This window comes from Suncus etruscus, chromosome 4, assembly GCF_024139225.1.
Source record: "Suncus etruscus isolate mSunEtr1 chromosome 4, mSunEtr1.pri.cur, whole genome shotgun sequence".
Classification (NCBI taxonomy): domain Eukaryota; kingdom Metazoa; phylum Chordata; class Mammalia; order Eulipotyphla; family Soricidae; genus Suncus; species Suncus etruscus.
The window spans coordinates 102898811-102921848 of NC_064851.1; the positions used below are offsets into that span (position 1 = coordinate 102898811).

The window sequence follows — 23038 nt, forward strand, 5'->3', positions numbered from 1 at the left end:
AATTTGGCAAGTTCAAAAAAGACAAACACCAGCACTTAATTCTCGACTATCTGAGAGGCAGAAGGCAAATGGGACCTTCCTCTCAACAATGTCTTTCCCAGTGGTCCCTGAGAATGAGGCACGGAGGCTTATGTGCTGAGTGGTCAGACCCCGGCCCAGATCCTCTGGGGGCCTCTTGAGATCAGGGCTTCCTACTGAGCATAAGAAGGTGCAAGGGCGTGGTTGACCCAGGAAAAATTGAGGTTAGATACCCTGGCATCCCATATAGTCCCCAAGTCAGGAGCGATTTCTGAGTGCATAGCCAGGAGTAACCCCTGAGCATCACCAGGTGTGGCCCAAAAACAAAAGGAATGTTTTTTGTCTTTTTGTTGTTTTTTTTGTTTTGTTTTGTTTTTTGGTTTTTCAGGCCACACCCATTTGATGCTCAGGGGTTACTCCTGGCTAAACACTCAGAAATTGCCCCTGGCTTGGGGGAATCATATGGGACGCAGGGGGATCAAACCGCAGTCCTGAACCTTGGCTAGCGCTTGCAAGGCAGACACCTTACCTCTAGCGCCACCTCGCTGGCCCCAAAAGAAATGTTTTGAAACAAATGATGCTGCATTTATTAAAATTTGACTATTGGGATAATTATACTTCTTTTATTCTAAGTTTTTTATGAGCATAGTTCTAATTACTAAATTTATATCAGATTAAAATTTTTCTCTTGGATACAGAGTGATAGCAAAGTGTAAGTGTTTGTTTTGCATGTGGCCAGCCTGGAACAGACCCAGTTTTTATCCCCAACATACTATATGTGAGCCTGCCAGGAGAGATTTTTGAGCACAGAGCCAAGAGTAACCCATGAGTGCTGTAAAAATATTTTTTCTCTTAATATTTTACTTCATTCTAGTTATTTGTAGTAAATATGTTTGTAGTGAATGCTGTTATTTTTCTCTCACACAAGTCTCTTTTTTGAGTTTGTATATAATATCATATTTTAATAACAGAATTTTTAATGTTTGATTGAAAGATACAACTTTTCTACGAAAAATAAAATATAGCATATGAGCCAAAAACCTAGAATTATTAAAACATAGAAAAAGAAAAAAATTAAAAAAAAGAAGGTGCAAGGGTACTATGATGGAGAAGGGTCATTCGGGTGCCTCTGGGTTAATGCACTGATTAGAGAAAATGGATATGAAGCGAACACAGGAGAATGAGGCCAACACCCAGATATGAATCAAGGGGAGGTGATGGGGAAGAAGGGGTCACACTGGGGATCAGATGGGCAAAGACACCAACAGGAGCTGGTGGCCCCGCTCTCACATGGATCACTAGTGACGACAGATGGCACACAGGTCTTGAGCCAACCACCAATGTACAAGCAAAAGATGTGGTATGGGTTGGCCATATTTTCTTCTTGTCTCAGAAAAATTAGGTGAAAAGTATATACTTGGGGTCCAGCTTTGGAATGTTATATCCATTGTTGATGGCCTTCTCCTAAATTTACAGTTCTCGGGGCCGGCAAGGTAGCGCTAGAGGTAAGATGTCTGCCTTGCAAGCTCTAGCCAAGGAAGGACCACGGTTCGATCCCCCAGCATCCCATATGGTCCCCCCAAGCCAGGGGCAATTTCTGAGCGTTTAGTCAGGAGTAACCCCTGAGCATCAAACGGGTGTGGCCCAAAAACAAACAACAACAACAACAACAACAACAACAAAAACCTACAGTTCTCACTTGAATTCTAGAACCAGTGATCTCAGGTGACTGCTTTGGTCTGGTACCATTTAACTCATGTGGGCCTTTGCTCAGTACACAGTAGACTCAAGATCAGTGTCACTGGAAAATTATTTGTCTATCATGGACAGAGCCATGGGGAGACTCTGGTCTCCCATTTTCTCCCAATCTTAATCCTAATTCCAATGACCAAGGATCCTCTCAACAATGCAAAAGGTACTGAATTAGGGATGTGAATGTTGCTCTTGCACCATCGCCAAATGGGATACTAGCAACCCATTGGCCGTGGACCTCTGAGTTAGGAGCCAAGAGAGCTGAGCTCAGGAGAGATTAGTCTTCCATGTCATGAATTGTGTAAGTGGATTGTTGAGATCAAACACAGATTCATGAAAACTTTGCTGTCATCACTCAAATAATGAAAACCTAGTAAATGAGCTTTAATGAAACATGGGGAGGGGTGCTGAGTGGGGCCTGTGGCAGAGAGGGTCTGAGAACCCTGTGGCCCTTCTCAGTCTGTTCCCTTTGTGCCTCACTTCTCCCTCACGGGCATCAGAGTTCCCTCAGGTAAGCCACGTATTGTCTCTTGTAGACAGCTCCAGAAGACACCTTCAAATTGTCACTGAGTCTCTACAATCTTCTGGGGTCATGTGCCTGGTATGTGGGTCACATATAGGACAATGTGCTCTAACTGGCCAGGCTTAGGCCCTGAAGTCACTCCTTTGTCAGTGAGTCAACATCTGTGACTATTTATTTATTTATTTATTTATTTTGGTTTTTCGGCCACACCCAGTGACACTCAGGAGTTACTCCTGGCTATGCACTCAGAAGTCGCTCCTGGCTTGGGGACCATATGGGACACTGGGGGATCGAAGCACGGTCCATCCTAGGTTAGCGTGCGCAAGGCAGACACCTTACAGCCTGCGCCACCACTCTGGCCCCATCTGTGATTCTTTAAACTTTGCCAGGCATTCTTATAGGCAGGACCAACAATATCTGGAGTGAGAGAGGGGAGAGGAGGGAGAGAGAGAGGAGAGAGAGAGGAGGGAGAGAGAGAGAGAAGAGAGAGAGAGGAGGGAGAGAGAGAGAAAGAGAGAAAGAGATATGGAGGGAGGAAGGGAGGGAGGTAGACACTCTCCTTCTTCTGTGATACAGCCAAACTGTCAGTGATGTCATTCACAATCAACTTCCCACTATCTGTGAATCCCATTGTTAGTCATTTCAAAATCTGGTCTATAGAACAGAGGATGAAGTTTAACCAGAAAGACCTCACCTTAAAATTCTCTTTAGATACTAAGTTTAGCCCCCTCCTCAGTGGAATTAAGAATTCTCTGAGAGAACAATGTAGCAATCTATGACATCACAGGACTGTTCAGGGCTACTGTTGTCAACACCCCCTCTCAAAAGTAGACCCTTCACTTCCAGCACCTCAGAACAAGGCCTTGTTAGGGCCAGTCTTTCACCATTAAGGTCAGGGTGGGGCCTAACCCAACTGAGCCATGTGGTAGGAAAGATACATAGAGACATGAAGGGAAGGTAGCAGCCATCGGCACACCACAGAGATGTCTCAGACCTTGTCTCCTCTCTGTACTTGAAGCCTCCTGAGCTGTGAGAGGATCCATCTCTGTAGGTTTAGCCCACTGACAGGCACTTGCTAGGCAACTGAAAGAAACTGAGGCAATCAGCTATGACTTTCCAAGAGGACTAGATGCCATTGATAGAGAAAGTCAGTGGAAATGGCAGAAGATCAAGTTCCTCAACTTTCTGAAGAGAAAATTACCTGAGACTCAGGAGCTGGCCAGCTTAGGAAACAAAGTAGCTGAGGTGTGCAGACAAAGACATGATGATTATGGACAGGAAGGGATGCGAAGGGAGGGGAGAGATGTGACTTCACCCTCAGGAAACTTCTGCCATGTCATGAGGTGATTCTCTCAGACAGTGGCATGTGGAGGTCCAAGCTAAGACTAGGCCCAACCACACAGGCCTACTGATCCTTGGTGGTGGGGCTTCCATGGTGGATCAAAGGCTCAGCCTCCAGCGGCCTGACAATCCAGTCAGGATGATGTGGAAACCATCTTTCCCATTCAGGCCTCCAGCTCCACCTGTTCCTCCTTCACCCCCTAGAATGATGCTTTCACGTCATGGACAGCTGTTCTGGCCTGCCACGCCCGAGCAAGTGGATTCTTTGGCTTGCGTTGCTTTGCCTCGGTGACTGTCTTTCTGGCCAATCACCCTGGGATTGGATGGATCTCAGAGCTGGAACTCTAGCCCATCACAGAGCACAAATCACAGATGGAGATCTCAGGTTCATCTGCTCCACAAAAAAAACAGCCAGTTCTGCCTCTCAGCTCTTGTCAGACTTAATCAGTCCCCAGAAACTTTTCTCGATGCTTTAGTCATGAAATGGTCAAGGCGCCAAGTGAACAGCATTTGTGAAGCTCACAGATTCCTACTGGACTCTTGGTGAACCCCAAAACCAGGCCAGCAATGGCCAACAAACAGGGCCCACCCCCCTCCCTGTTTCATGCCTTTCCTGGCCCTCACCAGCATACTAGCCAGTATGTGACTTTTCCTGGACTGTGTGTGCAAGTGAGATTTTCAGCCACCCAGTTGTTAACCCAAATACAGGAATATCTTGGACTTTCTAAGAAGAAACATGACATGTCCCACCCATCAATGCTGTATTTTATTTTTATGCTTTTATTAAAAAGAAAAGGTGGGGTGGGCAGAGAGTAGCACAGCAAGGAGGGTGTTTGCCTTGCAAGTGACTGAATCAGGTTCGACCCCTAGCATCTGTTAGGGTCTCCTGAGCCTGCCAGTGGTAGTCTCTGAACACAGAGGCAGGAGTAGCCTCTGAGTGCCACTGGGTGTGACCCAGAAAACAAACACGAGGATCAAATGGCCAAATGAGTGCAGCTAAATTTAGGTAAATAAAGGAAGAGCAAATTTGAAAAGACAGGAGCTGCTAGAAAGACACTGATAAGGACTTTAGCTAATCAAAAGCATGGGATCCCCACAGTCTGGCATCTTTCTCTGTGGGAGCTTCCCCACCCCTGACAGCTGGGTCTGAGGTGCTGACCCTTTACCCTTTATTCTCAGTTTCTCCCTCCCTCTCCCCATTCCTCTTCTCTGTCAGTAAACATCGTTGAGGGGTTGACTCCACAGGGCCACTCCAACACCAATTCTCCTGCTGTAACTAGGTAGAAACTTCAATAGGGTTCAGTCCCTACCTTGGGTGGGATCATGGTTCTCCCAGAAGACCTTAAGCAGTTCCTCGAAGCTGATGCGCTCGGGCTGGTACACCACGCGGACTACCTCAGCATGGCCGGTTCTTCCTGGAGAGGATCAAAACAAAACAGACCATCAAGGGTTACTGAGCAAGCTACCTTGCTTGTCATTATCCTTCATGACAACCTGAATCCTTCTAGAAACCCACCCTACCAGTAAACAAGAGAATGTTTAAATCTAGAACATTCATTCACATGTGGTACTTCACAGATGAATGCTCTTTTGTGTCTGGGATATAAAGAGAAAACACTAAATATATACCCCATATACCCCTATACAACAGCCCTTGATCTCCCGGCATCCTGCAGCTTCATCCCCCCAGTTCAATCACAGGGGTCCTCTAGCAAGGTCACTGCAGGGATGCCTAGTCCTGGGGACCTGATGGGCTCATAAAGCTGCAGATAAAGTGAATTCTGAGAGATCAGAGGAAAATCACAGCAGGGAGGGCATTTGCCTTACATGGGGACGACCTGCATCTGATCCCCAGCATCCCATATGAGCCAGAGCCTGCCAGGAGCAATTTGAGAGCAAAGCCAGGAGTGACCCCTGAGTACCACCAGGCATGCCCCCATCTGCTTCCCAGAACTGTCCAGCTCTCTGCAGGGGTTGGTGAGGCAAAGCCATGAACAAATAAATGAACGAATGAATGGGCAGGAAAGGCCTCTCCTCATGCTGCCCAAGCCTGGGGAGGCTAGCAGAGCTGTAGGCAGGCAGAAAAAACTGGCCCTTTATACTTGGGCTGCTGGGATTACTAAGGAAAGGCAGACTCAAACCAGTAGGAGAGCCCAAGGGGTTGATGAGAGGTGGGAGAGAGACCCACTGCTAGCATTCCTAAAATTCAAAATTCCTAAAATTCAAAACGCGTTAATATAATATGATGCACAATGCAATGCAGAACAATGATGCTTTCAAGAAAAATATTTAGAGATAATGAGGTGGGTCATTTTACTTCTGTATTTATTGGCTCTACTGTATTCTGGTAGGTCATTATCTTTCATAACTACCTGATCCATCTGAAAACCCACTCTACAGGTAAACATTTAAATCTAGAACATTTATTCACAAGTGAGACTTCATGGATAGATGCTCTCTCGTGTTTGGGATATAAAGAGAAAACACTAAATAAAATAAAAATAAAACATAGTTAACTAAAGGCTGGAGAGATAACACAGTTCCCTTGCATAAAGGGAGGGAGGGAGGGAGGGAGGGAGAGAGAGAGAGAGAGAGAGAGAGAGAGAGAGAGAGAGAGAGAGAGAGAGAGAGAGAGAGAGAACATTGGGGGGGTATAACAAAGGCCCTGAGATCTACAGGAACAAAGAACCAGCCTCTAGTAGGAAGCTGAGGAGGAGAAATGTAGTAGAAACCTCACGCCCCAGTCCTGAGGGATTGGGGAAACGAGTCTGGAAGCAAGAACAACATAGCAATTAATCCACACAAGGTTGAAGAGAACGAAACAGGTTCAAGAAACTTCCTCTACAAGCTCCCTGCAAGCAGGCAAAGATAACAGCAGGCAGACAGACTAGCTGTAGAACCAAAACCACAAGCAGCTTCTCCCTGTGACCTAAGGTCTTATTGGGAAGAGAAAGACTACCCTCCATGGGTTAAGAACAAGTAAGGGTAGAAGGGTGTACTTCCATTCCATGAGTGACAAGCACCAGCAAAGAACTATCCTGAATAGAGTGAAAACAGTTACTCCAACAGAGGAAGGCTGGGGACAGATCAGTGTAGGGGCGAAGGAGGAAGTGGACTCTTTGAAGGAGGGTGTGGTGAATGAAGGTCTCCGCAGGGTTGGAGAGCACAGAGTTAGAAAAAAACGAAAAAGCAGGAAAAGCAGGAATCGAGAGATGCTCCCTCCTAACCTGAGTTTCTCTAAAGCTCTGAAGATGCATTTGTACCTCCCTTCAATTCATAGCCAACTGCATCCTTCATTCACTCACTGCTGCTGGCTGACTTGTCCCGGGCCTGTTCCTATACCTGTCCCTGGTTGGAAAATGAATGTGGTGGGGAGTGAGACCTTCCTTGGGAGCTTGGCTTGGAAGCATGGGAGCAAGTGAGGTTCCCAGAGAGAGGGAGTACATGCGCTCTCCCACTGCCTCTGAGAGTCTTGGGACAATGTGGACATCGGGACCACAGGCAGAAGAGAGCAGACTGTCCTCTCTCCTAGGACAGTGCTTCATCCCACTTATGAAGGCTCCAGGAGAACAGAGCACCTTCTCATCTACTGGGAGCTGGAGCCTCATTTTCATATTTGAACTGAAACCTCCCTTTTTCTGGGTCCCCATCACCCAAGTCCTCACTCCAGAATCATCTCCTCTTCTGGGCCTCCAGTTTACCATCTGTGCATGTGTGACCCAGCACAGAATGAAGAAGTCTTTTTTGTTTGTTTTGTTTTTTGTTTTGGGGGCTTCACCAGGTGGCACACAGGGGTTACTTCTGGCTCTGCACTCAGAAATTACTTCTGGCAGGCTGAGAGGGGGTGGGGGTGGGGAATCCTACAGGATGTCAGGGATCAAATCCAGGCCAGCTGCATGCAAGGCAAATGGTCTACCCACTGTGCTATCGCTCCAGGCCTCAATAACCACGAATTCTTAATATAATTTTCTGTAGAGAGGTGGATGAATAGGCAGAAACGATTGGTTCCATTTCTCTGGAACATGCAAATTAATACAACAATTCTTGTGCTTCTCGCAGACAATGATCCCGAAGAGAAGAAATAAACCTTCAGAAAGTTTTGTTGGCATGAAGGATTTAACGTGCTGAACTAGAAAGAAGACAAGATCGAGGGAAGAATAAGGCTGAATTGTTGAAGATTTAGAAAAAAAAAAGCAACACTCATGGAAATGAAATAAATCATTTTATGCAATGCCATGATAAACCATTTTCTAAAAGAAACAATCCTCTTTGTAATGCTAATAGACAGTTGGATCAATCTGAATTTTTTAATAGAGATAAAACCATTTTTAATTGAATTTATGGGCAGGTGTTCCTGGAGTGTAAAATGCACAGTAATCTATTCCTAAAACTGTGTCTATTTACTTATATTTCATAGTTTGCATAATTCCTAGAAAGATGCTTAGGGAGAATTTTATTATGAAAGTTTTCAAACATGCACAAAAGCAAAAATAATCGTAGCATAAATCCCACGTTCCTACCCATCCTCCAGGTGCAAAAATCACCACAATTTAACATATGTCTTCAATCCCATTTTTCTCTTTCTTCCCTTTTATTTTGTAGTTTGGGAAGGTATTCTTTTTCCACATCAGTTCACACTTAAATTTTTTCACCCATAACAGTGATTCCATGCTGTCATGCAACAAAAATTAACCACTTCTAACCATCATCTAATTCCAGATTCACATTCAGATTTACTTATGAACCCACTCAAACAATTTTTTAAGAGTTTATTAGGGCACATTTGCCTTGCATATCGTCAACCTGGGTTCAACCCCCTTGGGTTCACCACACATGATACCCTGAGCCTATCAGAGTGATCACTAAGCACAGAGCCAGGAATAAGCTCTGAGCATCCCCAGATCTGGCACCCTCCAAAACAAAAACTAAGAGAATTTTAAAAACCATATAATGGGAGTCACGACAATGTAAAACAATATGAACATATTGATAATGCATGCGAATATATACTATACACACACACACACATATATGTTGACTCTCAAATCCCTCATCACCTGCAGATAATGAAGACACAGAGTCGGCTTTGTCCCCCAGAAACTCGACTGTGCCTCTTTACAGTCCTCCCTCTCTAAGCTCCACCTCACAACTGTCTCTAGAAAAGCTCATCTCGTTTTGTTTTGTTTTGTTTTGTTTTGTTTTGTTTTGTTATGGGGCCACATCTGGTGGTGCTCAGGTGTCACTTTTGGCTTTGAGCTCGGAAATTACTCATTGCAGTCTTGGGGACCTTAGAGGAAGCTGGGGCTTGAACCTGAGTCTGGGTCGGCTGTGCAAAAGGCAAATGCCCTACCCACTGTGTCATTGCCCCGGCACCCTTCCCTATTATGGACCCCCACACGTGCGTGTGTTTGTGTCTGTGTATGTGTGTGTGAATATTGTTAATTAAGCCACTATAAACATTCCTTAGAGGTTTCAGATCAACAGCAGTTTATACTTTTCCTGGGTGGACATGCAGGGGTACGGTTCCTTTGGTCAACGTACAGCAAACTCAGAACAATATCTGTGACTTTTTTAGCATGATTCGGCCATGCTGTAAAGTTCCGAGTGCTCTGCCATCCCACTACGCTTGGTATCACCCAGACAGGGGACAGTGTAGCTGGGTGTGGTGAGTTCATGCTCCCGAGTCCACTGGAAGTGGACCAGCTCTGACTGTTGCTGGGTGGCTTCATCTTCATGTGTGGCAGGGCCACACGCCCTATCTTTATCCTAACTATTGAGTTTCAAAATTTCTTTCTATAAAAGCTTCCGTGTGTCTGTGAAATATAAAAAAAAAAAATGGAGAAAGCCACCAACAAACTGAGAATTATAGCAAAAATATATGCCAGGCAGATGGGGGCGGGAGATAAATCTCTTCCCGGGAGGAACCGAAGCATCTACAAATGTAGTGTTTCCATGGTGGAAGCTTCCAGAGCATGGCCCCTCCACATTGTTGCTCCCAGTTTTCCTCCTGCATTGCCCCGAGTTTGCTCAGCAATGCCCTTTCTCTGCAGAAAAGAAAAACAAAAACCCAAAGTATAGGATCAGATGTTTCCCAAATTCTTCATGAGGCTAGGCTAAGGACCTCCTCCTGCTCAAGAGATTGGAGAGCAGCAAATGCCCCCCAAAACAGATGGCCCTCAGCTGCACCCCTCACACTGCTCTGCTCTGGCCCCAGCCCCTTCTCTCACAGCCCATTGAAGAATCAGGTGAGGCTGCCTCAAGCTGTCACAACTGCACTGACAAGCTTTTCTTTGTCTTTTTTCTGTTAAGCTGGGAATCAAATTCTCACTGCTTCAAGAAGGAAGTTAGTAAAATGCAAATCTTGTTCCTGTGTGTTTTCTTCCTAGGGAGCCCTGTCTTTTCAGGGGTCATGGTAGAAATGAGCCCCTCAAAGAATGCCCCAGTGTCTTGCACACGAGGGAATCAGAACAGAGCGACCGCTGTGGCTGGCCCGTAAAGTGTTGTAAGTCACAGTTCCAGAGGCGGCTGTAAGAGGGACAGTGTGTGTTTCCGTCTGCCTCCAGAGATGGGGACACCCCTTCCACCCTCATGGTGGCTGGTGGTTCCATAACCACCATCCAGGGCTGGCGAGGCGGATGGAGGATCTGTGTGAAGGAGGGAGGAGGTCTCACTGCCGGCCATGCAACATCCCGGGACCTCCAAGGAATCAGCAGCATGGCCCTGCCTTACAAAAGCCAGGCTGCAATCTAAGGGACATGCTTACCCCTCACCCTATAAATGGATAGCGTTTTTATGTCTTTATATCACAGCTCTCAGATTTGTCCCTTTAAGAACAGAAATGCCTCTTCTCTGTCCCCTCCTGCCATAGAAAGGAGTTGAACAAGACAGGAACCATTTCAAGGATTCAGACAACCTGACTGTCTTTTCGGTGGGAACAGCCGAGTACCATTGTTTGAGCACCACTGTTGGAGCACCATTGATCCACTGAAACCTGTTCTTCCCCATTATCTGCACACAACAACAGTGAGCTGGGGAACTGTGTTCTGAAGAGACAACATGTCTCATCCCTTGGCTGGGACTGGGCTTCCATCGCTAGTGACAGCCCTGAGATGGGCTCCAAGATGAGAACAAGTGGACAGACCAGAGGCAGCACCTGCAAAATGGGTATGTGTGGGAACACCCCACGCAGGGAGATAGTGAGGTTCAAGTCTCCCTTACAGAGAGCTTTCTCATAATGCTGAATTATCAAGCAGACAGGTAACAGGGCCCACCCTGGTGAGCTGGGCTGGATCTTGTCCCAGGTGCCCTACACGACAGCTAAGAGCTCTAGGAATGTCTTCATGTGATGATAGAGAACAGGACAGAGGAAGAGGACAGTAATAGAGACAAGGACAGTAGCAAGGGTGCTCTCCTTGCACAGAACTGACCAAGGTTTGATCCCTGGTATCACAGATGGTACCAAACAGCACTGCGAGCAGTGATCCCTGAGTATAGAGCCAGGACTAAGCTCTGAGCATTGACCAAAAAAAGAAAAGAAAATTGGAATAAAGAAGAGGGCAGAGTACCTAGGACCCTGAGACCCCACAGTTCTGGGGAGATCTGAGGGCTCCTTCTGGGGGCAGCCAGGAAGGTCCTGCTCACCTGGTATGTCTTTACTCTGAGCTCAGATCAGGTGTGGCCAGAGTTAGGAAGACAAGATTCAAGAGACTGCCCCCAAAAAACGTTTGCTCCAGCTGGGTCAATACAAGGAGGGAGAGTCCAGACTTGTGAGAACAGGCTGCGAGTGACTGGAAGGGACCCCCGAACCCCAATTCTCAGAATGCCTCCCAGAGAGGGGAGGGGAGGAAGGTGGAGGCCACTATAGGCTGCTGCACTGACAAAGACCTTTCCCCTGTGCCCACAAGGAACCCAGAGAAGTCTCTCGCTCTTTGACCAGGCCTTTGCCCTTGGGGGTGGCTCCTGTGTCCCTGGGGTTCAGTAGACTATGCAAAAGGAACCGTGCTGGTGTCTCTCCAGGGATCCCACAGCAAGAGACTAGAGGGTCGGGAGTTTCGTGTGAAGGGAGTGAGGGCTTGTCTGGTCCTTAGCCAGAATCAACGCCGCAGATGACCCTGGGATTGACCTGGCCCTCCTCTAAGTCCTTACTTCAGACCTCCCGATAAGCTCTGCAGGTCCCCCAAGACACTGTCCTTGCAGAGATCACTGTGGTCCCACTTCCCACTGGCTTCACTGCAAGGACCCAGAGGCACTTCTCTTGGGGGGCTCCTCATGGCAAGCGAAGAGAGTCTGGGCCTAGTGACATACTTAAGGTTCATCATCTGCTCCTCTTCCTCTTCCTCCTTTTATAACTGAATCACCATGAGGTACAAAGTTACACAGTTGTTGGTTGAGTTTATGTCATACAATGTTCCACTCCCACCCCTTCCCCAGTGTTCACTTCCCTCCATGTCCCCAGTTTCTCTCCTGCAACCCCAAAGCCCCAGTCTGCTTCTAAGGAAGAAACTTTAGGGCCTGCATCTTCTGGAGGCATCTAAAGGGTCTTCATCACCCCAACAAGAGGTGTGGGGCAAGCAACACAGGCTGCCTAAGGGCCGAAAGCTCCTGTCCAGGCCACTAGGGCCCACCAAACAGGGAGAGAAGCCTTCTCGCTCTAGTGCAACAAACCACAATCAAGATATAATCAAGAGCAGAACCAACCACTGATTGCCCTTGATGACCTTATTATGCTCTCATTAAGGGTGTTCTGAAAACTGGGCATGGTGCTGCAGTGGGCGTGTGATGGCTGTGCTCAGGAACAGTACCCCCTGCCTGCATAGAGGCCTGGCAGTGTGTGGGGTGGAGGCTTCTGAAGCTTCTGCTAAACCTCACGTCTGTCCAAGGATGGGGCTCCCACACCGAATCTGAAATGAGTCCCTAGGGGACCACAGTCCTAAACATGACGCTGTGTCTCCGAGGATGAACCTTGCAAATGGTTCTGCCCCAAGTGTAACCTTTCCCCCAACTTCCTGTTTTCCTAACCTCTTGGTATGTAAAAGCCCATCCGGATTACAGAGCCTTCCCCCACCCTGATGGATAAATGAAAAGAAGTGCTAGCTTTGGACTCAGGAGAGAGAGCACATGGCATAGGCAGCACAGGAAGTATGAGCACAGAAAGGCTATGAGGAATAAAGTGACGCCAATGAATATCTTTTTTCTGACTGCTGTTATTATCCCGCCACTACCCTGCCTTCATCAGACCCATCAGCCTAAGGGAATAAAAACACAGTGCCTGGGGCGGCCTCGCCCAACTCATGGAATATATTTTTTTTTATTTATATTTTACATCCAAGGACAAGCCATGAAACCAGAGAAAATCTTTGCAAAACCATATGCTGATAAAAGATTCGCAAACATCTAGGAAGGCCTGAACTAGAGTGAAGGCAAGGAAAGGTAAAAGATAGGAACATTTTCATAAAGTGCAAGTAGGGACAGCAAGGAAGCACACACAGAGAATGTCCCCTGTTAGTGGGGAAATGCTAGGGGACAGCCCAGAGACATCACACAATTTGGCCGAGAAGCTAAATCAATCTTTTTTCTTCTTTCTTTCTTTCTTTCTTTCTTTCTTTCTTCTTCTTTTCTTTCTTTCTTTCTTTCTTTCTTTCTTTCTTTCTCTTCTTCTTTTCTTTCTTCTTTCTTTCTTTCTTTTCTTTCTTTCTTTCTTTCTCTCTTCTCTCTCTCTCTCTCTTCTCTCTCTCTTCTCTATCTTTTTCTCTCTTTCTCTCTTTACTTTCTTTCTTTCTCTTTCTTCTTCTTTCTTTCTTTCTCTCTCTCTCTCTCTTTCTTTTCTCTCTCTCTCCCTTCCTTCCTTTCTTCCTTCCTTCCTTTCTTTCTTTCTTTCTTTCCTTCTTTCTTTCTTTCTTTCTCTCTCATTCTTTCTTTCTTCTCTCTCTCACTTTCCTTCCTTCCTTTCCTTTCTCTTTCTTTCTTTCTTTCTTTCTTTCTTTCTTTCATTTCTTTCTATCTATCTTTCTTTCTTTCTTTCTTTCTTTCTTTCTTTCTTTCTTCTTCCTTCCTCCTTCTTCCTTCCTTCCTTTTTTCTCTCTCTCTCCCTCCCTCCTCCCCTTCCTCCACCTTCCTTCCTTCCTTCCTTCCTTCCTTCCTTCCTTTCTTTCTTTCTTCTTTCTTTCTTCTTTCTTTCTTTCTTTCTTTCTTTCTTCCTTCCTTCCTTCCTTTTTCTCTCTCTCTCTCCCTCCCCCCACCCTTCCTTCCTTCCTTCCTTCCTTCCTTCCTTTCTTTCTTTCTTTTTTTACTTTCTTCTTTTCTTTCTTTTCTTTCTTTCTTTCTTTCTTTTCTTTCTTTCTTTCTGTCTTTCTTTCTTCTTTCTTTCTTCTTCTTTCCTTTCTTCTTTCTTTCCTTCTTTCTTTCTTTTCTTCTTTCTTCTTCTTCTCTCTCTCTTCTTCTTCTTTCTCTTCCTTTCTTCCTTCCTTCCTTCCTTCCTTCTTTCCTTTTCCTCTCTCCTTCCTTCCTTCCTTCCTTCCTTCCTTCCTTCCTTCCTTCCTCCTTCCTTCCTCCTTCCTTTCTTTTCTTTCTTTCTTTTTTTGTTTTTGGGTCACACCCAGCAGCTCTCAGGGGTTACTCCTTGCTCTACACTCAGAAATCGTTCCTGGTAGGCTAGTGATCGTATGAAATGCTGGGATTTGAACCACCGACCTTCTGCATGCAAGACAAATGCCCTACCTCCATGCTATCTCTGGGGCCGGAATGATAGCACAGCAAGGAGGGCACTTGCCTTGCATATGACTTGGGTTCAATCCACAGCATACCCATTGGGTCCCCCCAAGCCCACCAGGGAGTGATTATGGAGCACAGAGCCAGAAGGAACCCCTGAGCACCACCAGGCTAAACACACATCAGCCATCCAACAGCATGGCCCCATTTTGAGATCTGTATCTTAAAGCACTGACTGCGTCTCTCTCAGGATGCTTACAGTAGCACTGTTAGTAATAACGCAGGACAGCACCAAACTAAGATGCAAATGGGGGTGGCAGGCAGAGAGATAAGCCTGTGTCTCCACACAGGGAAATGATGCTGAGGAACATGGAGGCCCAGAATGGACAGGACACAGGCAAGTCTCACAAAAGTGACCAAGGTCTGGGCAGAGCAATAACACAGCAGAAGGGCATTTGCCTTGCACACAGCTGACCGGTGTCTGATTCCCAAGAATCTCATAGGGGTCCCTCAATCTTGCCAGAAGTATTTCCTGAATACAGAATTAGGAGAAACCCGATTGTCACCAGGTGTGGCCCCCAAACGAAACAAACAAAACAAACAAAATGATAAAGGACAAAGGTGTCAGAACAGACACACTGTCCAAGAAGCCAGAGAACATTCCACAAAGCTGCACACTAGTTTTCCCCAGGTCTGTGGCTCTCTAGACCCCTTCAAATCAAGCCCCACCCATACCTGCCTCTTAGGGACCAGGCTACTCAAACTTGCTCGGATGCAGCCTAGCTAAGGGGGGCCACTCAGAGTTCCTCGCCATGAGAAGCCGGGTTTACCCGGGAGTTGGATGGAGGTGGGAGAGGCGCAGCTTCGGAGGAGGGTTGGGTAATGAAACAGCTCCAGATAGAACTGTTCCAGTTTCCAGTGCTCATCTGCCATCCTTCACCTGCCCAAATCACCTTTGTGAAAAACTCACGTTGACCCTGGTGTTGCCCCCAAGCACTCTCCCTGGTTGCTACAGGATCCTACTGGGGACAACAAGGGATCACAATCTCTGAGAGATCAGAAGGCAAAAGCATGGAGTACAAGTGGGGCCTGCAATTGCACGGAATCTCTAGACACCACTCAGGGGCAGAGAGTAGCCACTGTCCACCTTCACATGAGCCGGCCACTATCACATATGTTGAGCCCAGAGTGTGACACAGTTGGTGATTCATCCCCAACACTCAGTATGTGGGTCAAGACACACACAAACACCCTAGGTAGGCAAGCATGTGTAGACGCCCAATCATACCTACTTGAACCAGCACGGCCAAGTTTGGCTCCTGGCAAACTGATCTTAAGACCGAAAGGGGACTCCAGGAACAGGTTTTCAATGGAGTTCAATACCCCTGGGGCTGTACTCAGCGATGTGCACGGGGGTGGGGGTGGGTGGGGGGTGGGGGGAGGCAAAGATTGAACCTGGGCCAGGTACATGCTACATAATCCTTCAGACTGAACTATCTCCTGGCCTCCAATACTAGTTTGCTTTTGAAAGGAAGCTTTATTGGCAAATTCAGAGTGAATCTTGAATATCAAGCCACCTTTTATTATTATTATTAGTTTAGGCTTCACTCCGTGGTGATCAGGGCTTACTCCTGGCTCTCTGCATTCAGGGGAGCAACCCCTGAAAGGCTCAGGGGACCACATCAAGAATGGAAGCTAGGTCAGACATGTGCAAGACTAATGCCTTCCCTGCCCTAACAATTACTCCTGCCCAATCTCTTATTTATTTACTTTTTGGGGAATATTTGGGGGGGTCACACCCGGCACATGCTCCTGGCTCTATGCTCAGAAATCACTCCTGGGCAGGCTTGAGAGACCATATGGGATGCCGGGATTCGAACCACCGTCCTGCATGCAAGGCAAAAAAACGCCCTACCCTCCATGCTATTTCTTCGGTTCTCTCAATTATTTTTGAGAAAGATAGCATAGTGCTTTTGGAGTGAAGCTCTGGTGTTCATCAAATTTAGCTTAAATATATTTTGCATTTGTATATCTCTATCAAACCTCCAAGTCTCTTTTTTTTGCCCAGTGCTGAGACTATCACGTGCTGCCTGAGAAGTAACATATTAGTGTGAAGTCCAATAGGAATGATGAAGAGTCTCTGGCTACCACTAAGGAAGCCAGAAGACTAGATGGTGATACCCCTAAAGATGGAGAAGCCAGGATCCCTGGCACCCCCTGCCGGCCCTTTATTAAGAAGCCAAACTGATCTTTTCTGGTGATGAGTCTTGGGAAGAAAAAGCTGTGTTTGACCACAGCCTGATACAACCTATGCTGAGACTCTCAGCATAGGTGACCTACCACTCCATTTGCAGAAAAATGTCACTTAGTGCTTTCCCTCAGGCCCCCCCCCAACTCACCTTCTTTAAGTAAATGAACAAGCACTTGCTGTCACAAAGGGGGCTCCATCTCCCATGAAATAGCTCCCCTGGGAGCTAAAAAGAACCCCTTGGAACGGGTCTTGCCTACTTTGGGAGAAGAATATTCTAGGCCATGGGCCTGTTCACCACACTCCTTTGTCCCACACGGCCATGTGAATGGGCTAGGGAAGAAATGTTTGTCCTTGGATGGATAATGATGTGAACAGAGCAACCTTGAGTTGTTGTCCATCCTCCATCTGAAGAGAAGAAGCATTTTGCATTCATGCTATAAGTTCAAGGCCAACATCAAATCTAACATCACACACACATGCACATGCACAGACACACAGAGCTGCTACAGCAAGAACTAATACACCCAGAATCCGGGGCATTTTCAAGGACACGTCAATGACTTAGTCATTTCCCTTGACTGACATTGAAAGGAACAGAATTGAATGTCCCAGGCCCTAAAAAAAAAATAAAAAAGGAGGATTCAATGCCACCTGGGAGGAATTCAGAAAAGGCTTCTACATAGCTGGATTAAAAAAAAAATCTGCTGGGGCCGGTGGCGCTGGAGGTAAGGTGCCTGCCTTGCCTGCGCTAGCCTAGGACGGACCAGCGGTTCGATCCCCCGGTGTCCCATATGGCCCCCAAGAAGCCAGGAGCAACTTCTGAGCTCATAGCCAGGAGTAACCCCTTGAGCGTCACAGGGTGTGGCCCAAAAACCAAAAAAAAAAAAAAAAAAAAATCTGCTAATAACGGAATCCATCACTGCTCTGAAGCAAGTGCATCATTCATCTCCTCGGAGACACAGACATGAACACCCACCCAAACATTGCGGGACTCGGGTCCACAGCTGCTACCTTCATATCCAGGTGCCCTCCCATCTCCCCAATGCTGTGATGTGAAATATCACACAATTCATTCCAAGCAGCTTCTCCTCACCAGCCCACAGAGCACAGCACAGGGCAGCTGAGCCAAGGCCCGGGGCAGGGAAGCTACTGGGAGGTGACACGAGGACATCCTACTCTGCTCCTCCCACACACTGCAGGCTCCCCCAAATACATGCTGCAAAGTGAGCAGAGCATCTGTGGGTGGATGGGTGGGCGTTGGCACCTGCGATTTGGGGCGGTGATGGTGCAAACGAAAGCTCGTCACTGTGGAGCACAGACGCAGACATGCTTCCTTTCATACCGGTGGGGCAGGCACCACTTGGGTTCCTAAAAAACGCTTGAATACAGGAATAAACATGAAATTGTTCTGAACATCTTTAAGCAAAAGACGGGGTGAGATTACCCAGTGAATGAGCACCCGGGCTTTTCTCGCCAGAAATGGAGTACGGGTGTATCAGGCTGACGCACTAACATGAACCCAGAAGCCTCACCTTGCTTGGTGCCATTTCCCAGCTCTCTGCACAGCTGTTATTAAGAGATGCGAGATTCGTCCTCCAGGGCGGCATTCAGGCCTCTGAAAGGCTCAGTTATGTCGCAAATCAATGGAGTTGAACAACAGCCTTTAAGTGAATCAGACGGTTTTCGTAGCAAATGTTTGGGGGGAATCGATGTCTGCATGTGTGCCTTTGTAGACACATATGTGTGTGTCTGTGTGTGAAGAGAGGGCCAGGATCAGTGTCTCTGGAATAGGAATGTTAAAAATCTCTTGTAGAGAGGGGCCGAAGAGAGAGCATGGAGGTAGGGCGTTTGCCTTGCATGCAGAAGGATGGTGGTCTGAATCCCGGCATCCCTTAGGGTCCCCTGAGCTGCCAGGAGGAATTTCTGAGCAAAGAGCCATGAGGAACCCCTGAGAGCTGCTGGGGTTACCAAAAACAAAACAAAGACAAAAACAAAAAAAAACAAAAAAAAATCTCTCGGAGAAAGAATTCTGGAAGGTAGTGTATCACAGTGCTCAGTCTGTCTGCATCCTACACAGCTTCCAAAGGTGACAATGCTGCACGTCGGACCTTCCAGAAATCTCCACAAAGAGCAGCTCCTCCAGCTGCCAAACTCCAATTTCCTGTCGTTTCTCCAAAGCCAGAAAATGCTGAGTCCAGGGGAAGCAGGCGAGGTGGTGTGGAAATGGGTCAGCCAGATGGTGGCTCCTGAGACCTAAACTGCCTCCTGGATCTCTTACAGACAGATGGACAGCAGGACAACCAGTGGGTTTAAAGGGATGGGAGCTCCCCTCCAGGGCTCAGGCTGAGCTGGGGTTCACTCTGGGTTCTGAAGGCTCAGATCCAGGCTGGAAGCAGTAGGTGGGAGAAACAGTTCCTCTGCCCGTGGGCTGTGAGCACAGTGTTAAGTACAAATCTTGAGAAGGAAGGAGTCAGTGCCAGTTATGGGGAGATGGGAACTTGCAAATGGCCTCAGAGGACAGGGTTCATGTGGGCCAGGAGCCAAGAGAAATGTGGGGGGTGGGTTGCAGCTTTGGAAAACCCAGTGGAAGAAAGGACTTTTGTACCAGTTTTAGGAAGGAAGGAAGAAAGGAAGGGAGGAAGGAAGGGAGGGAAGGAGGGAGGGAGGGAAGAAGGGAAGAAAGGAAGAAGGGAGGGAGGAAGGGAAGGAGGAAGGGAGGAAGAAAGGGAGGGAGGGAGGAAGGGAGGAAGGAAGGGAGGAAGGAAGGGAGGAAGGAAGGAAGGAAGGAAGGAAGGAAGGAAGGAAGGAAGGAAGGAAGGAAGGAAGGAAGGAAGGAAGGAAGGAAGGAAGGAAGGGAGGGAGGGAGGGAGGAAGAGAGGAAGGAAGGGAGGGAGGAAGGTAGGAAGGAGGGAGGAAGGGAGGGAACAAAGGAAGACGGAAGGCAGGCAGGAAGAAGGAAGGGAAGAAGGAAGAAGGAAGGAAGGAGGAAAGAAAGGAAAATAATACTCTTACAAAAGACCCCTGCTTGTGTCTAATGCCTATAAATTTAATCACACAGAATAACCAGTTTTGAGATTAAAGCCAGTGTTGTGCACAGACCTGCCTTTCCCTGGAAATAACTCAGCCGTTATTCCCAATTTGAGTGATAGGTGCTGAAGATTTTCTCTCCTGCAAGTCAGATCACCAGGGGTGGTGTCCGACAAGGCTCTGAACACCTATGACTTTGGGAGTCACTACTAGAACCTGCTTCTCCTTCCCCCGGTCTCTCCCCATCAGATTCTTTAATTAGCTAGTTACCATAATGACTCTAGCTGGGAACTCATTTCTTTCTTTCTTTTCTTTTTCTTTTCTTTTCTTTTTTTTTTTTTTTTGTGGTTTTTGGGTCACACCCGGCAGTGCTCAGGGGATACTCCTGGCTCCATGTCCAGAAATTGCTCCTGGCAGGCACGGGGGACCACATGGGATGCCGGGATTCGAACCAATGATCTTCTGCACGAAAGACAAATGCCTTACCTCCATGCTATCTCTCCGGCCCTGGGAACTCATTTCTTATCCTCCCCACCATGCCCACATCTGTAAGGCTCTGCCACTCAGTGCCAGGGGTACATTGGCATCACAGCTCTCACTGCCTTTTTTTCCCCCTTCCCCTTTCATAATCAGAACAACAACAACAACAACAACAACAACAACAACAAGAAAAAAGCTTGGGGAAAGAAATCCTTCCATGTCTGGGTAAGAGCCTCTATCTTTTCCCAATCAGGAGTAGGTTTCCATGGCAACCAGGCTAACTTGGCAGGAAGTGCCCCCATCCAAGAGCAAAGGCGTTTGGTTTTCGTACCGGAGTTTGCCATTGCTAAGGGCCCCAAACACAACAGCTGTCTACAGGAATCATTTTGGAAAAGGGTTTTCCGCCCCCCCCCCCCAAATACCAGCAAGAGAGAGAGAAATAAGGGGGATAGGTGGAAGGGCGAATCTTGATATTTTCCTTACAGGAATCCGTTAAAAAATAGCACAGAGAAATCCTCAGGATGGCAGAGAGCTGGACAGGAGTCTTGACTGGTTAAAGGAAGAAAGGCAGGTAGAAGACTTAGAGTGACAGACTAGGGTTAATGGTTTTGACTTTGAGCTGCGAGCCAAGGAGGAGGGCTTCATCTCTGTCTCTTTGTCCTTCCTCTGTAAATGACAATGGCTGGTACCCTTCACTGGCTTGTTTAAGGGATCAGGCAGGAGGGTGGCTTTGAGTCCAGCTCATCATCACAGGTCACCAAAAAGCAGGGGTGATATTGTCACAGTAAAGGCAACAAGCTAAGCTGGATGGCGTTTGAGCAAACTAGCACAGATGACATTTTGCTGGTGGAGGATGACCAAAGAGGTGGAAGGTACAGGGAGTTTCTTATTAGCAGATTCCCTCTTGAGCTCTGTGAAGGGACCTGCTGTTTCCATCCCTGAGCTGAAGGGGGCACCTAGACCACCTCCAGGGCTCCTCATTTCTATTTAGGATTCAGCATCAGCACTGGTTTCATCTCCCAACAGAAGTGAGGGAGAAACAGATGAACCATCAAAGCATTTGTTCCCATTCCCATGTGCCCAACACCAATCAGAACATTTCGCTTCTTCTCTGGAGACAGAGAAGAATATGCACATATAATTTTAGGGGGGGTGGGGTGGGTGATGCTTCCACTGTTTCACAGCTCATATTTCATTTCCAAATCAGACATACTGGAACAAACAAGTCGAAATGATCATGATTCATCAAACACCCATACTCCCCCCACCCATCCTCCTCAAAAAGAGAAACCATCCAGAGCTCTATTTTCAAAGGACTGATCATAAAATATATTTACATACTATTAAACCCCTATTTCTACCTATGGTGGACTATGTAGATAGATAGATACATACATACATACGTAGGTAGGTAGATTTATGTATCAATTAAATTAATAAAGAGTCCTTGATGGGACTGGATGATGGAGGATGGATGGTGAGGCCAACCCGGGTCTGCATCGCTTTCCAGCAGGCGGGTCTCAGGGTTCAGGGTAGGGGCAAGGAAATGATCCACAAGCAGTCAGTAGAAGTCAGGAGACACTAAGTGCTTATTAATACACCCTATCCACCATGTGTGGTTTCTAGGCTAACCTTTTAAGCAGCCCCCTTAAGCTGCCCTGTATTTCTCACTCAGCTATTTACATGCTGCCTACCTCAGCTGAGGCTTCTTGCTGAATCTCTCTTCATCTCCTTGAATCTCTTCTTACCGTTGAGGCAACCTCCTTTATTAGCAACCACAGACCCCTCCCATCCAGGTGAACTAGACAGAAGTTGGGGGAGGGTAACAGTAGATAAACTGTATCTAAGAATTTTTAACAAGTTTAAGATACAGATAGTCTTCTTTGTATCTTTGGTAAAACTTATTAGTGAGTGATCTAACCTGGGCCTTTATGTTTGGGAAGATTTTGAATTATTGTTTCAATGTCCTTATTCATAAAAATTCTGTTCAGATTTGGGACTTATTCAGGATTCAATGTTGGGATGTCATATGATCTTAAGAACTCATTAACTTTTTTTTTCCCCTAAATTCTCTGGTTTACTATTGTTCATAGTCACCTTTTAGGGTGACTTTTTTCTTTCAAAAAATATGGAATCACCGTAAATTTCAGGCACACAATGTTGCAACACCAGTCCCTTCACTAGTGTCCACTTCCCTCCGCCAATGTCCCCACCCTCTATGTTTTAGTTTTTTATTTTGTATTCTTCAATTTCTCCCTTTTCATCTCTGACCCAGTTCAAGTGAACTTTCTCTCATTTCTTTCCTCATAAGTTTAGCTCAGATAGTCTTGTTTCTTCTAAGAACCAGATAGCTTTCATTGTGATTTATTTCTGCCTTAATCTTTATGATTTCCTTCCTTCTGCTGACTTTAGGATTCATTCATTGTTCTTTTTCTAGTTTCTCAAGTTGTGAGGTGAAGCTATTGATTTGAGTTTTTTTTTTTGTTTGTTTCCTGATGTAAATCTGCATTCCCACAAACTTTCCCCTTAGTACCACTTAGAGTGGTATCAGGCCACAGAGTCTGATAGCTTCTCTTTATTCTTGTTCATTTAAATGAATCTTTCTTTTTTTATTTCCTCTTTGATCAAATGGTTGCCTAAAAGAATGCATTTTTTCCCAAATGTTAGAGTTTTTCCTGCTTTCTTTTTTGTTTGTTTGTTTGGGTCATACCCCGCAATGCTCAGGGGTTACCCCTGGCTCTACACTCACAAATCGCTCCTGACAGGCTCAGAGGAGCATATGGGATGCTGGGATTTGAACTACCGTCCTTCTACATGTAAGGCAAACGCCTTACCTCCATGCTATCTCTCCGGCCCATCCTGCTTTCTTTTTATTGTTAATTTCTGTCTTTGTGGTATTGTGGCCTGAAAAGATATGTGATATTATTTCTATTTTGGGT

At 46.6% G+C, this 23038-nt stretch overlaps 1 protein-coding gene across 2 annotated transcripts in view; it reads right to left on the minus strand.

Annotated features, from left to right (window-relative positions):
* MSRA (methionine sulfoxide reductase A) overlaps positions 1–23038 on the minus strand; it is a 153320-nt gene that overhangs the window by 23957 nt on the left and 106325 nt on the right. For both annotated transcript variants that reach the window (XM_049771142.1, XM_049771143.1), the window contains exon 4: positions 4945–5049. In XM_049771142.1, coding sequence (XP_049627099.1) covers positions 4945–5049 — 105 coding nt within the window. The remainder of the gene's footprint in view (positions 1–4944; positions 5050–23038) is intronic.